The sequence below is a fragment of the Perissodus microlepis genome, chromosome 8 (assembly GCF_051167445.1).
Source record: "Perissodus microlepis isolate ML-2025 ecotype Zambia chromosome 8, ASM5116744v1, whole genome shotgun sequence".
Taxonomy (NCBI): domain Eukaryota; kingdom Metazoa; phylum Chordata; class Actinopteri; order Cichliformes; family Cichlidae; genus Perissodus; species Perissodus microlepis.
In genome coordinates, this window is record NC_140468.1 from 29240372 (window position 1) to 29254326 (window position 13955).

Sequence of the window (13955 nt, forward strand, 5' to 3'; positions counted from 1 at the left end):
ACTAATAAATAGACATTATTTTGGTAGGTCGCTGACCCCTGCTGTTTCAGTCTGCTTTGCCACTGATGCAGTGGACAAACATGACAGGCAGGGGGCGCTGAGGTAGAACTTGAAAGAAGCCGTCTCATTTGTTAAACGTTTTAACAACAATAAAAAGATGCACATTTAACACGATCATTTCAAACCATGTGACAGTCAAACTGTGATTGGTTACATTCAAAGGTTGGAATTTACCTTTAAAACAAGGAAATACAACTAAGGTTACAACGTCACCAAAGCTGTGTGTTATAGAGCTGATTCAGTCACAGTCGTCATCATTTTTATTTCCTGTTTAAATGAAAGTCAGAGCAGACAAACACGGGCTGATCCCGACATCGACGACAGAACTGCTCGTCGTATTCATTATTTTGAAAGGTTTGACCGGAACAGCCTTCTTGACCGTGGTTAACCCGGTGCGGGTCTGACGTGAGTGCGTTGTTTGTGGAGTGTTTGGCTAACCCTCACTCGGAGCACAGAGTGTAACTCTGCCGGTGGAGGGGGCTTTTTCTACCGTCAGGCTAGCCGAGCGCCGTCGGAGCGGAGGCACACCGGGGAAAGACGACGAGTCGGGTCCAGGTGCTGTTTACCGTCCAACAAACCCGGGATCGTTTGTGTTGCAGTGGTGCTTTCCTGGTGTTTCCTGTGGTAAACGCGTGTGCTCTGATGTTTCACGGTAAGTTGGTGCGAAGCCCCGGTGCCTGTGCTCCTCCACCACGCCAGACTCCACTTTAAAATCTTCCCATTTAAGGAGCGCTTGTTGTAGCACAAGAAGTTAACGCGCGTGGCGCAGGATACACGAAAGCGTTTCAGTAACAAGTCTGCCTGTTTACGGCTCTTCTCGGATGTTCCCAGTGGTTCGCAGCTGGAGGGGTTTATTCACCGAGCTAACACTGAATGACTTCTTTACTAAGCACGTTTACAGACGGACGATGTCCGTGGCTGGTTTGTGACGCAAGGATCACAGCAGGCGTGAAAGGCAGGGTTTGCATGTTGGTGCTGAGCTCTGCTGTGATGTGTGGTTTGGACAAAGAGACTGAAGATGCTCACGTTTTCACTGGGCGTGATGGACAGGGTTGGAGACGGAGAGGGTTTGGACATGTGCAGTGGAGGGACACTGAGCTGCTGGCGACTCTTACAGGGAACAGCAGAAAGAAGACAACGGGGCACAATGACTGAATGCATTGATACTGAAATATGCAAACATAATGCCTTTATTCAGCACAGCTTCAGTAATGTTTAGCTGTGGGCTTTGGGGAGGCCAGTCCCTGACTGATTTATATCCAGGGTTGGTTTTGCTGCACAGTCCAAACATGAAGGTGCTTAGATCATTTGGTGACTCTAGATCACCCTGAGGTGGATCAGTGGAAGATGATGGATGGATGAAAAAATGATTTATTAGTTTTGTCTGACCATCTTCCCTCTGAATGTCCCATTTAACACTATTATAAAAGAAAACCATCAAAAGGAGCCAGTCTTCACATTAGAAGGCCAAGTCCTCTCCATCTGTGCTGGGGAATTTCATGTGTGTTGTGGATGGTCGTCAGTTCTGTTGTCCCAAGGTGCTTTATAGAGTAAGGTAAAGATCCTAGAAGGGTGGAGAGGGAACCCCGGTCCCTTGTGACTTGGTGACAGTGGGATAAAAGAAGTCCCCTTCATCAGGTCGGTCTCCGGTAGAAGCAGGCTCAGTGCCGTCTGCCACAGCAGGCTGGAGAAGTAAAGAGACGATGTGAGCAACGCTGAAAGGTGTTCCTCTGTACTAAAAGAGTTTTGGGATACAGTTGTTGCTTTGCTGTCTGCACACACATGCTGTATATTATTGTCTGAAGAGCAGCTGCTGTGTGTGGTGGAGGTGCTGCTGCTCAGTACAGCAGTCTGTGTGCGGCGAGCCTCTCAGATCATGCACTCTGATTTTGTTGGTAAATGCTGGATTGCCAGTATTAGACACATGCCCTCACTCTGTAGGACTGCAGTCGAACCTCTTCAGATGGGGGTTGGCAGCAAATCCCGTTCACCATTTTGCAACTAAGTGAGTCCCTTTGCATGGAGGAGAATCCAGTAGTGGAAACAGATGTGCGCATTCATTGGAGAACCAAGCGAGCTCAATCGAGCTGTGAAATGGAGGATTAAAAGGCAAAGCACTTAGTAAGTCCTTCACACAGAAAATATCATATAAAATATAGAAAGTGACATGTGCAAAAGTATTGTCCTGTTTTAATGAAGGGGCGTGGCAGAGACGTGTGGCTGTGCAAACATTGTAGGCACTAAAACGGAGGGAAACGTCTCTGCAGCAGTGACTAAGTCCTGGTCTGGGGCTCAGGTGGACCTGCATTAAAGACAGGTGGAAAAGACTGCATCAGGAACACTTTGGAAAACAGCAAAGGCAGCTGCCCCCGCTCACGTACGACGGGATGAAGTGAAGCAGAGAACGGTGCTGTGCTCTGACTGTCTGGGTTAAAGGGGAGAGGGACCTTTTATTAGCACACAGTTTGACACCAGCTTCGGTGGGGGTGGGGTCTCAGGCGGGGGCACCTTCAACATTATGCACATATTCCAGCAGCACAGCTCTGTAGGATGCATCCTGTCATCCACTGAAAACACTGAATTATAAAAAGGAAAAATCATAGAAACATCAAACAGCTGATTACAGCACCACACGTAACGTGTCCTGATCATTGGATTCTGCTTTTTCTTTACAGTGTTGCAACTTTTGTAATAAATCACATGTGTGGTTGGCAGAGGTTCGCCGTCTTCATCCCCACAGTCTGATCATGTTTGTAGCTTATACATTTGAAATAGCTTAGGCTTTTAGCAGAGCGTCAGCTGGAGCCGTGTTGTTGCAGGTGACGTGCTGCTGTGTCACCGGCACCATCGTTAAACTGAGGGTTTGGGATGAATGTGCCTCTCGACACGCTGTTGAATCTTCCTGTTTCTATGCAGGACTCGTCGCTGTGATCTGATGATGGGACAGGGTGCTGCTGGGAGTGACTGCAGCCCTGGAGGCTGATGAATCTGCTCCATCAGCCAGTCAGGATGCACATAGCTTCAGTCGGGGTCAGCAAGTTCTGCTTCCTGTTTTCTCTCGCGTTCTGCGGCCTCCTGCTCCTGCTCATTCCAGCTCTCCGGCCCCCTGCACGCCAGGTGGAGCTGCCTAAGCCCCGACCCCAGGTCAGACCTGCCCAGGTGGGGACGTCACACCAAGTCAGGGTTCCAGCAGGTTTTTTACATGTTGGGGACAAAGAAATAACGGCAGGTCTTAACAGGAGCTCAGAAGGGCTGGGGAAACCCATCAAAAGTGAAATTAGCAGGAACAGCAATCCCAAAACAGGAAAGGGTGTCAGAAGAATCCCTGAAAGAGGTGTTGGTGGACCTCGAGAGTATAAGTCACATGACAAGTTGGAGCTGAAGGACATTTTTGTTGCAGTAAAGACAACCAGGAAGTATCACAAGTCCAGACTGGAGCTGCTCATTCAGACCTGGGTGTCTCAAGCTAAAGAACAGGTGAGTACCACTCCTGTTGTCACGTGGCTGTGTACTCCAGTGTCCATCTGTTAGGCTTTCCTATTGTCGATGCAGGCAGCGGTCCGGTCCGTCCGCCTGGTCTTACAGTCTCGGTATCAACCAGGAGCTGGTGCTATTTCAGAGCTGCTCTGACCCGTGCTCCTGTGCCGGCTCAGCTTAGTGATGATGATGATGATGATGATGTACACAGTGAAAGACACATGTGGGCTTTATGACTGAGTTTTATTGTGATGTCCACAGTAAAGTGCTCGTCCTTTATTGTCCCAAACAGATGCCAGACAGAAACAATCCTGATATAAACTGGAGAAATAGAATAAATGATCATTTAACAACAGCTGGCACATGAGAAATGTGACATTCAAAATATATACAAATGAAATAAAAGAATCTGAGCTCCTTGAAAATGTTTAAAATAAATATGTACTTTGCAAATCTGCTCTCTGTACACCTCAAACATGTTTATACAGTTTACATTTTAGTTGACTTTTGTTCCATAATATAAGAGAAGTAAAACTAACACTGTGCTGCACATTCAAACAACTAATTGATAATTGAAACATGTCTGATTACACATTACTGAAGTAATTCTTGGCTGTTTTTGTCTCCCGATGGTCCAAACTATTTTAGTCGCGGTGCTGAAAGGTTGTGCTTTGCATGGACACAACTTTCTGCAGCTTCCACACAAAAAGTGAAGATGCAGCTTTCACTGCAGAGCACCAGTGTAAGTGTAAGGCCGCTCAGTGCTGTTGGATTTAAAGTGTGAGCGTGCCACAGTTGTGCTGTGTCAGTTAGAACTCTGCGTTAAAGTGAGCTGAGACTGAGAGCGCTGCTGTAAGGAGATAAGTGGCTGTGACAGAAACACATTCCCACAGCATGTAGTGAGCACATGTGATCTGGATTGTGTATACACACAGATGTTAGTCGTGAAGGATTTACTGGTGTGTACACTGTGTGGCTCTTTAGGGTGGATTTTGAGATTGCACAGCTAATGTGGTAAAGTTTGTCCCCGGTGACATTTAGCACAACCGCAGCACGTTTTAAAAATCTTCATCTGCATGTGCTGTGTCAGAGTTATCGAGTCATTCTGCTGCTCACTCCGTGTGCACGACGGTCTGCTGTACACAACAGCTAATGCTTAACATCCAGGTGTGTGTGTGCGTGTGTGCGTGAGTGTGTGTGGCCCCCAAAGTGGAAACTGCCGTTAATATTTCATGCATGTCTGTTCCTGCAGCAGCTGAGGTCAAGAAACATCACGATGTAATGTAGAGTTGATGTGTGAATGGAGCTTTTCATTAAAGTAACTGGAGTTTAAAGTCACCAGCACAGCAAGTGCAGGTCTGAAGCACTATTAAAAGCAGTTATCGAGTCCCAGCGCCGGACAAAGAGCCTCAGTTTGCAGAGAAGCCTGCTCCACTGCAGCCACACACGTCACAGTCACACACAACGGTTCCAGTTCAGGTTGTCGACCCAGTGTCAGCAGCTTGGCTCAAACCAGTTTTAAGTCCATGTCTGCTGTGAAAGTTCTCGTCTGTGCGGGTTAACTGCTTACTTCCAGATGCTGGAGAGCGTTGCAGGCCTGCTGCATCATTTCACTGCTCTCAGATCAGTAAAGTGTCCTGCGTGTTTAAATGTGCCTGTGAAAGGCTGCTCCTCACTGAAGCTCCTGTCACATGCAGTCCTTCCATTTAACTAATCATCATAGAAATCACACAGATCTGCAAAATAACACTACATTTTTCAGCTGCTTGGGATGTTTTTGGTAAATTTATGTTTTTCAGGGTGCTGAATCCAAAAACTCCACTTCCCTCCATCACGTACAGTTATTTACATTAAAAAAAGCCCAACAGCGGTGAAAAAATCACTATTCTGAGCTCCTCACACCACCAAACCCACCGCACCGCGCCCGCCTACTGAAGCCCCTCAGTGCCTCACGTGTTCTACTTTTATTTCTAAGAGTCTCTCTTAGAAATATTAAATTAATGTAAGAAATCCTTATTGCATATGTTTTTGACTCAAGTATAGGATTCCAGAGTAAAAAAGGAAATTGTGCTTAATGAAACTAAAAACATGAGTTTTGCAAGAGAATCTGACCAGATGTAGTTTTTAAAATATTTTCCTGGTTTCAGTGAGTAACAATCTATAAGAAACAGTCAGAAAATCCTGTGCAGTGTTTTGGTTGCAGAGCTGTGTAATCATACAGTATAAAGGAGGTTAAGAAAGGAGAGAAATGATTGAGGCCGGAGCTGTAGATGGTTTGGGAATGTAGGATGTCTGAAATGACCCTTAGATGAGGTGACTGGGGCCAAGTCCTCCTCCCAGTGAGACCATGGCACAGACCCAGCACACGCTGGAGAGATGATATCTCCAGCGTGTGCTGGGAACATCTCAGTGTGTCCCCTGAAGTGCTGGAAGAGGTGGTTGGGTTGGACCTGCAGCTGTAAAGGGATGGATGTGCTGCATTTATTTTACATTAAAGGAACGATGTAAAGTCCAGCCTGATGTCACCTTGTGCACAAATAATCAGTCCCAGTGTAGAGTGAGGAGTCCATCTGATGAATGTAGAACAAATAATTTGAAATTTAGGTTATTAGGAAACTGAGGTTATTGTACTCGGCCCTGAAAATCTTAGAAATATGGTATCTAACCAGATTCTTACTCTGGATGGCATTACCTTGGCCTCCAGTAACGCTGTGAGGAACCTTGGAGTCATTTTTGACCAGGACATGTCCTTCAACGCACATATTAAACAAATATGTAAGACTGCTTTCTTCCATTTGTGCAACATCTCTAAAATTAGAAATATCCTGTCTCAGAGTGACGCTGAAAAACTAGTTCATGCATTTATTACTTCCAGGCTGGACGACTGTAATTCATTATTATCAGGAAGTCCTAAAAACTCCCTGAAAAGCCTTCAGCTAATCCAAAATGCTGCAGCAAGAGTCCTGACAGGGACTAGAAGGAGAGAGCAGATTTCTCCTGTTTTGGCTTCCTGTTAAATCCAGAATTGAATTCAAAATCCTGCTCCTCACATACGAGGTCTTAAATAATCAGGCCCCATCTTATCTTAATGACCTTGTAGTACCATATCACCCTATTAGAGCACTTCGCTCTCGCTCTGCAGGCCTACTTGTTGTTCCTAGAGTATTTAAAAGTAGAATGGGAGGCAGAGCCTTCAGTTTTCAGGCCCCTCTTCTGTGGAACCAGCTTCCAGTTTGGATTCAGGAGACAGAAACTATCTCTACTTTCAAGATTAGGCTTAAAACTTTCCTTTTTGCTAAAGCATATAGTTAGGGCTGGACCAGGTGACCCTGAATCCTCCCTTAGTTATGCTGCAATAGACGTAGGCTGCCGGGGGATTCCCATGATGCATTGAGTTTTTCCTTTCCAGTCACCTTTCTCACTCACTATGTATTAATAGACCTCTCTGCATTGAATCATATCTGTTATTAACCTCTGTCTCTCTTCCACAGCATGTCTTTTATCCTGTCTTCCTTCTCTCACCCCAACCGGTCGCAGCAGATGGCCCCGCCCCTCCCTGAGCCTGGTTCTGCCGGAGGTTTCTTCCTGTTAAAAGGGAGTTTTTCCTTCCCACTGTCGCCAAAGTGCTTGCTCATAGGGGGTCATATGATTGTTGGGTTTTTCTCTGTATCTATGAAGCGCCTTGAGGCGACTTTTGTTGTGATTTGGCGCTATATAAATAAAATTGAATTGAATTGAATTGAAATAAAGAGTCGGTGCAGCTGGTGACCGCGTGTTTCTAAAGTAAATGAAGCGGTCTTTCTTACTTGCTCTCCATCTTTGCTCTTCCTCTTGCAAATGCTCGTCTTGATCAAGGAGAGCAAACAAAGGAGCGAAGCTGTTCTTCACTGCGTCCTCACTGCAGAGCATTAGCTTGTGTAATTGTGCGCTTGCACAACTCTGACAGCGTTTCCTTGTTTGTTTCAGACTTTCATTTTCACTGATGGTGATGACAAGGCGCTGCAAATGAGGACTGGTAAGAGGAACCAATTTTACAGGGAAAAAAGGATGACAACCAAAATGTCCCTCAGACTGCTGCAGCAGTGTGATCACATGTTGTCCTGACACAGTGGAGACTGTGCACACTGCAGAGGGGTTCGAACAGTAATCTGCTGTTCGTGCAGTACTGACCTTTATCACAGCGTGTGTGTACACTCATCCTGATAATGAGAATGCAATATTTGAAACTGTTGATGTTCAGCAATATTTGAAACTGTTGATGTTCAGCAATATTTGAAACTGTTGATGTTCAGCACAATTTTTTGATACCATTTGGACAAACAAAAGCTGTTGTTACAACGTTAAAAATAAGACCTTTAAAAAGACTGAAATAGGCTGGAAAATGATGACTGAGTCCACAGTGCTGTGAGTGAAACCTGACTTCTGGGTGTCCCAAAGCAAAGAAGCCCAGCTCCTGCCAGTGTGTCAGTACTGTGGACAGTTAGCTTTGAAAGGCTTTGAAATATTTAGAACTGAGATGCACGATGATGGTGCTGTCAGACAGACTGCATCACATAAAGACAGTTATAGATCAATCACTTCCTGTTACAACACAGTTATTTTTGTGCTTATCTGCTACATTAACACAGCTAACAGATCATCTGCAGAGGAATGGCTTATTTGAAGAGTTTGAGTCAGGTTTCAAAGCTCATCACAGCACAGAAACTGTTGAGCATAATATTTTATTACAGCCCTTAGAGTACACTGTTGTAGGTATTTGATTTGAATAATTAGTGGTTTGTATCATATCTATCTAATAGACTCCAATTTGTGCATGTAAATGGAGAGTCCTCTTCACACACTGAGGTTAATTATGGAGTTCCACAGGGTTCAGTGCTAGGACCAGTTCTGTTTACATTATACATGCTTCCCTTAGGCAGCATCATTAGAAGTCATAGCATACATTTACACTGCTATGCAGATGACACCCAGCTCTATCTGTCCATGAAGCCAGATAACACACACCAATGAGTTAAACTGCAGGAATGTCTTAAAGACATAAAGACCTGGATGGCCGCTAACTTTCTGCTTCTTAATTCAGATCAAACTGAGGTTATTGTACTCGGCCCTGAAAATCTTAGAAATATGGTATCTAAGCAGATTCTTCCTCTGGATGGCATTACCTTGGCCTCCAGTAACGCTGTGAGGAACCTTGGAGTCATGTTTGACCAGGACATGTCCTTCAACGCACATATTAAACAAATATGTAAGACTGCTTTCTTCCATTTGTGCAACATCTCTAAAATTAGAAATATCCTGTCTCAGAGTGACGCTGAAAAACTAGTTCATGCATTTATTACTTCCAGGCTGGACGACTGTAATTCATTATTATCAGGATGTCCAAAAAACTCACTGAAAAGCCTTCAGCTAATCCAAAATGCTGCAGCAAGAGTCCTGACAGGGACTAGAAAGAGAGAGCATATTTCTCCTGTTTTGGCTTCCCTTCATTGGCTTCCTGTTAAATCCAGAATTCAAAATCCTGCTCCTCACATACAAGGTCTTAAATAATCAGGCCCCATCTTATCTTAATGACCTTGTAGTACCATATCACCCTATTAGAGCACTTCGCTCTCGCTCTGCAGGCCTACTTGTTGTTCCTAGAGTATTTAAAGTAGAATGGGAGGCAGAGCCTTCAGTTTTCAGGCCCCTCTTCTGTGGAACCAGCTTCCAGTTTGGATTCGGGAGACAGACACTATCTCTACTTTCAAGATTAGGCTTCAAACTTTCCTTTTTGCTAAAGCATATAGTTAGGGCTGGACCAGGTGACCCTGAATCCTCCCTTAGTTATGCTGCTGGGAGATTCCCATGATGCACTGGGTGTTTCTTCTTCTTCACTCACTGTCTGTTTATAAAACTCTTAGAATTTTGCACACAGCTCTGCAGGAGTCTATTCAAACCCTCATGCTGTCTCATCACAAAGATAATGTGCTGTAGCCACATGGATCTATGCAGATCTGAAACAAAGCAGAGTTACTGCCATTATATCCAGTCTACATATGGAGATGCAGTGGGATGCTCTAAGAAATCTTACGTTAAAGTCTTTTCTGTTGTCTCTTCACCAGGAGCTAACATCATCAACACTAACTGCTCAGCAGCTCACACCCGACAGGCTCTGTGCTGCAAGATGTCTGTAGAGTACGATAAATTCATCGAGTCTCAGAGGAAGTGAGTGATTGCAAGGATGGAGCAGTTAGCTCTGACTCTGAGAGCAGCCTGCACGTCTGACCCTGTGTGTTTGCGTCGTAGGTGGTTCTGCCACGTGGATGATGACAACTACGTGATCCTGCCCAGCCTGCTGCGGCTGCTCTCGTCTTACCACCACAGCCAGGACGTCTACCTGGGCCGGCCCAGTCTGGATCACCCTATAGAGGCTGCAGAGAGGGTCAAGAGTGACGGTTCGGTGGGTCAGCTTTCCGCTTTTATGGCTCCACTCGCACACAAATAAGGGAAATTTGGCGACGCTGTCCACAGTCCCCTGTGACATGAAAGTTGGCGACATGTAATAAGAGCTAGCTAATGTGCTCTTTCCTTTCTGGTTCAGGTGTCTGTCAAGTTCTGGTTTGCCACAGGTGGAGCAGGTTTCTGTATCAGTCGAGGTCTGGCCCTGAAAATGAGTCCGTGGGCCAGGTAGGATGCTGCCTCTGCTTTGAAAGGATTTCTACGCTCTTATATTTTGTACATTCTGGTGCAAAATATATACATTTATACACATATACATGCTCTTTTCAACTCGCATCAAATCTCTGTGCAGCCCCTGTGAGGGTGACACGTCCTCTTGATTTTGGAAACCACTTCATTATTTTCTGCATGGTTGATCCTGAGAAAGCTCAGCTTGGACACTGTTGTCTTGTGTTTTCAGTTTGGGGAATTTCATCAGCACAGCAGAGAAGATCCGACTTCCAGATGACTGCACCATCGGCTACATCATCGAGGCGCTGTTGGAGGTCGCTTTGACACACACGCACCTTTTCCACTCTCACCTGGAGAACCTGCAGAAGCTGCCCATTGACACTGTGCTGGAGCAGGTGAGCGAGAGGTGACCGGGGACGGCGTTTTACAGAGCTCTGAAACAAAACCTGAAAAACTTCTAAATGTAGTTCAGTTAACAGATTTTGTAAAATGACCCACAAAACCAGTGTGAACTAAAGGTGAGTGGGAGATGATACCAACCCACTCAGTTTTATAATGGAAGCTCAGATTCATCCCAATATAGTTTAATATCTTGATGCATTTAGGAAATACAACCTTACAAAGAATTCAGTTCAGTTTTATTTATGCAGCACCAAATCACAACAGTCGCCTCAAGGTGCTTTATATTGTAAGGTCGACCCTTCAATAATACTTACAGAGAAAACCCAACAATCATATGAGCCCCTATGAACAAGCACTTTGGTGACAGTGGGAAGGAAAAACTCCCTTTTAACAGGAAGAAACCTCCAGCAGAACCAGGCTCAGGGAGGGGCGGAGCCATCTGCTGTGATTGGTTGGGGTGAGAGAAGGAAGACAGGATAAAGACATGCTGTGGAAGAGAGACAGAGATTAATAACAGATATGATTCAATGCAGAGAGGTCTGTTAACACATAGTGAGTGAAGAAGAAACACCCAATGCATCATGGGAATCCCCCGGCAGCCTGCGTCTATTGCAGCATAACTAAGGGAGGATCCAGGGTCACCTGGTCCAGCCCTAACTACATGTTTTAGTATTTAATGTATACATTTGTTTAGGTTCACTAAAATCCGTCATTTTCACATGAGGGGCGTTTTCAGTGACAGCAGCTGTGACGTCAGTCTCCATTAAATGTTGATTTATTGTACACTGTATGATTGTTTTGCTGTAGGTGACTCTGAGTTACGGAGGGTTTGAGAACAGAAGAAATGTAGTCGGTGTGGTTGGAGGATTTTCACTGGCTGAGGACCCCACAAGGTAAACACTGACACTCGCTGTGTCTGAACATCAGAAAGCATGGTTACATTTACCACCTGTATGAGCTGCGATCACAGTATTCAGTTGTTCTAATTATTGTTGATGGTTTCCTGTAATGAACTCTGATCCTTTGTGTTCACAGGTTTAAGACGGTCCACTGCCTTCTGTATCCTGACACTGAGTGGTGTCCAGAGCTCAAACCGCGCCACAGAAACTGAATTCCAGTGTGAACATTTATCCTGCAGAGTCGCTCTGAACTCTCTCTGATGTTCATTAAACACACAGTAAAGCCTTAAAAACTGAAACCAAAGAAGCTGTTTGAAGACCGTCCAGGCCTGCAGAGCAGAGTTTCTCCACTTCTAACAAGCTTTTAAGAGTCGACCAAATTTACCTTCTCTCAATTCAACATATATTTTTAGCATGTTTTTTATGGTCGAGCGGAAGCTGAAAAGGTGAAGTTCAAGAACAGCGCTCAGGACGACAATGAGCCGTTCACTTTTGCATCTACACCGAACATGAGCTGTGATTGGATGACACATGATGATCTTAGAAAGCCTCTCTGAGACCCTCAGTGACCCTGGTTGAGCTCCGGGTAACCGCGGGGCGATTATCTGTGAGTGAGTGACTGTTGCTAAAGTCACGCTAACACGCTAACAATGATGGACAGCTGGTGTACAAATGCTTCATGCGTGTGCAGGTTGTGCGTCGTTCAAGCCAACAAAGCCAAAGTTGTTTTTAAAGGGCGACGGTAAAGCCGAGGGGAAAATGATGACTGTAAAACGCAGCCTCTCTTCTCCCTGAGCTCGGCGAGTTTAGGTCAACAGCTCTTACGTGACAGATGTATGTGGAAACCTCTCTGTTCCTGCTACTTTGGTAAATCCCTGACTGGAGTTTAAAAGCTTTTTAAAAAGTATTAAAACAGTTTGAAGGAGGTAGAAGATTCCTGGTTGGCTGTTTCAGCTGCAGTCTGAAGAAGCATGAGGTCTATTATGGTGACGCCTGTTTTCCTGCTTCTGTGTGATTAGACTGACTGCTGCAGAGGAGCAGATGGTGGTAAAAAGCGACACTAACATCGTTCTGCTGCTTTGTAGTTTAGTTTTAAACGGGGTCATTGAAAGATTTCGAGTTGGTGTTTGCTGTGAGTCCAACATGTAGACGTGTGCACAGGAAGGACCTCACAGTACTTTCATGTACTTGTGCGCTCACGATGGAAGAACAGGATGTTCATTCTATTAGCATCTGAGGTCATATGAAATATTAGTGACAGACATGAACTTGGATCGACATGAATGTTTGATACGAGTAGACATGTGACCTCCCGCCTGTGGCCGAGCGCTGCTTTGCTCCTGGCACTCCTACAACGTTACCAGCTGTGGTGACGTGCGGACTCTTTGGGTTTTATGTAAACCTGCTTTGCGTGTCTTGTAGTTTTAGCTCCACAGGAAGGATGGGCGGTCACAGGCTGGAGTAAAGCCAACCTCAGCATCAGTTCATGAAATGAATAATGTTGGTTGTAGTTTGGAGCTTCAGTCAGGTCAAAGGTTCAGCACTTTGTTTTCACAAACACCAGCAGTGATTCAGTAATAAGAAGCTGTAACTTACACTTACACTTACACTTACTTAGCTGCAGAAGCCCCAAATCAGGCTTCATAGCACCGACCAGCAGCAGCATCTTCTGCTTTTAGACGACTCTACTCATTTACAGCATCCTGACCAGTGAGCACAGTGCAGGAATGTGTCACCGTCGAGTTTCTCGTGTGAAGATTTTTGCTGAACTTCCACTGCTCTGTCTTTCAAAGAGAGGAGAATGAACCGCTTCTTTGTCTCCGCCCACTCTGATCTGTATATTCAGTCACTTCTGCCGGTGAAAGGTGTTGGTGTACAGCACCAGCCTGTTTGCACAAGACTAGAAACCAAACCCCACACCACCAGTCCCACTGCAGGTCAGTGAGTGAGACCGAGTGTGTTTTTGTCAAAGCTGCCACTGCTCTGTTGTCAATAAAGCTTTTCTGCATTCCTAAGTGTTTCTGTCACAAGAGAAAACCACATAACCGAGACGATGCATGGAAATATTCAGTGTCATGTTGAAATCACACGTCTGTCAGATTTATAGGAGGTTGAGTCACACGGCCTCATCGGGAGGGTCTCCTTGTAATTAGTTAAACCACAAACTGACGAGCTCGCTGGGATCAACATGTGATGTAGTCCTCTATCACAGCTGAGTGTCCGTGGATGGAGCACAGACAAACGGAGTGTGCAAATGAAAAGCGGAGCTACAAGTGAGTTCAAAAATAAAATCAGCAAGAAACAACTTTTCCAGTATAATTTTTAAAAATCTATATAATACCAGTTACCTCGATGCCTTACAGTAGCGGTCCCCAACCCCCGGGCCTCGGACCGGTACCGGGCCGCGAGAGTTGAGGCTCAGGTGTGAAATGTATAGTTTTCAGGGGT

The 13955-nt window shown here is 45.2% G+C and overlaps 1 protein-coding gene across 1 annotated transcript; it reads left to right on the forward strand.

Annotated features, from left to right (window-relative positions):
- Nucleotides 1-287: 287 nt before the first annotated feature.
- On the forward strand, nt 288-13812 carry rfng (RFNG O-fucosylpeptide 3-beta-N-acetylglucosaminyltransferase). Its single transcript, XM_084938533.1, has 9 exons — nt 288-712; nt 2977-3537; nt 7504-7552; nt 9639-9741; nt 9823-9976; nt 10118-10203; nt 10436-10601; nt 11416-11501; nt 11644-13812. Exons 2-9 carry the CDS (start codon nt 3043-3045, stop codon nt 11717-11719), a joined length of 1215 nt encoding a protein of 404 aa, XP_084794659.1. The 5' UTR covers nt 288-712; nt 2977-3042; the 3' UTR covers nt 11720-13812.
- The last annotated feature ends 143 nt before the right edge of the window (nt 13813-13955 follow it).

Bases quoted from the DNA above. Each gene is read 5' to 3' on its own strand.
- rfng (XM_084938533.1), top strand. From the start codon at position 3,043: ATGAATCTGCTCCATCAGCCAGTCAGGATGCACATAGCTTCAGTCGGG. The intron at 9,742-9,822 runs GTGAGTGATTGC...TTTGCGTCGTAG, and splicing joins TTCATCGAGTCTCAGAGGAA to GTGGTTCTGCCACGTGGATG. The intron at 10,602-11,415 runs GTGAGCGAGAGG...GTTTTGCTGTAG, and splicing joins TTGACACTGTGCTGGAGCAG to GTGACTCTGAGTTACGGAGG.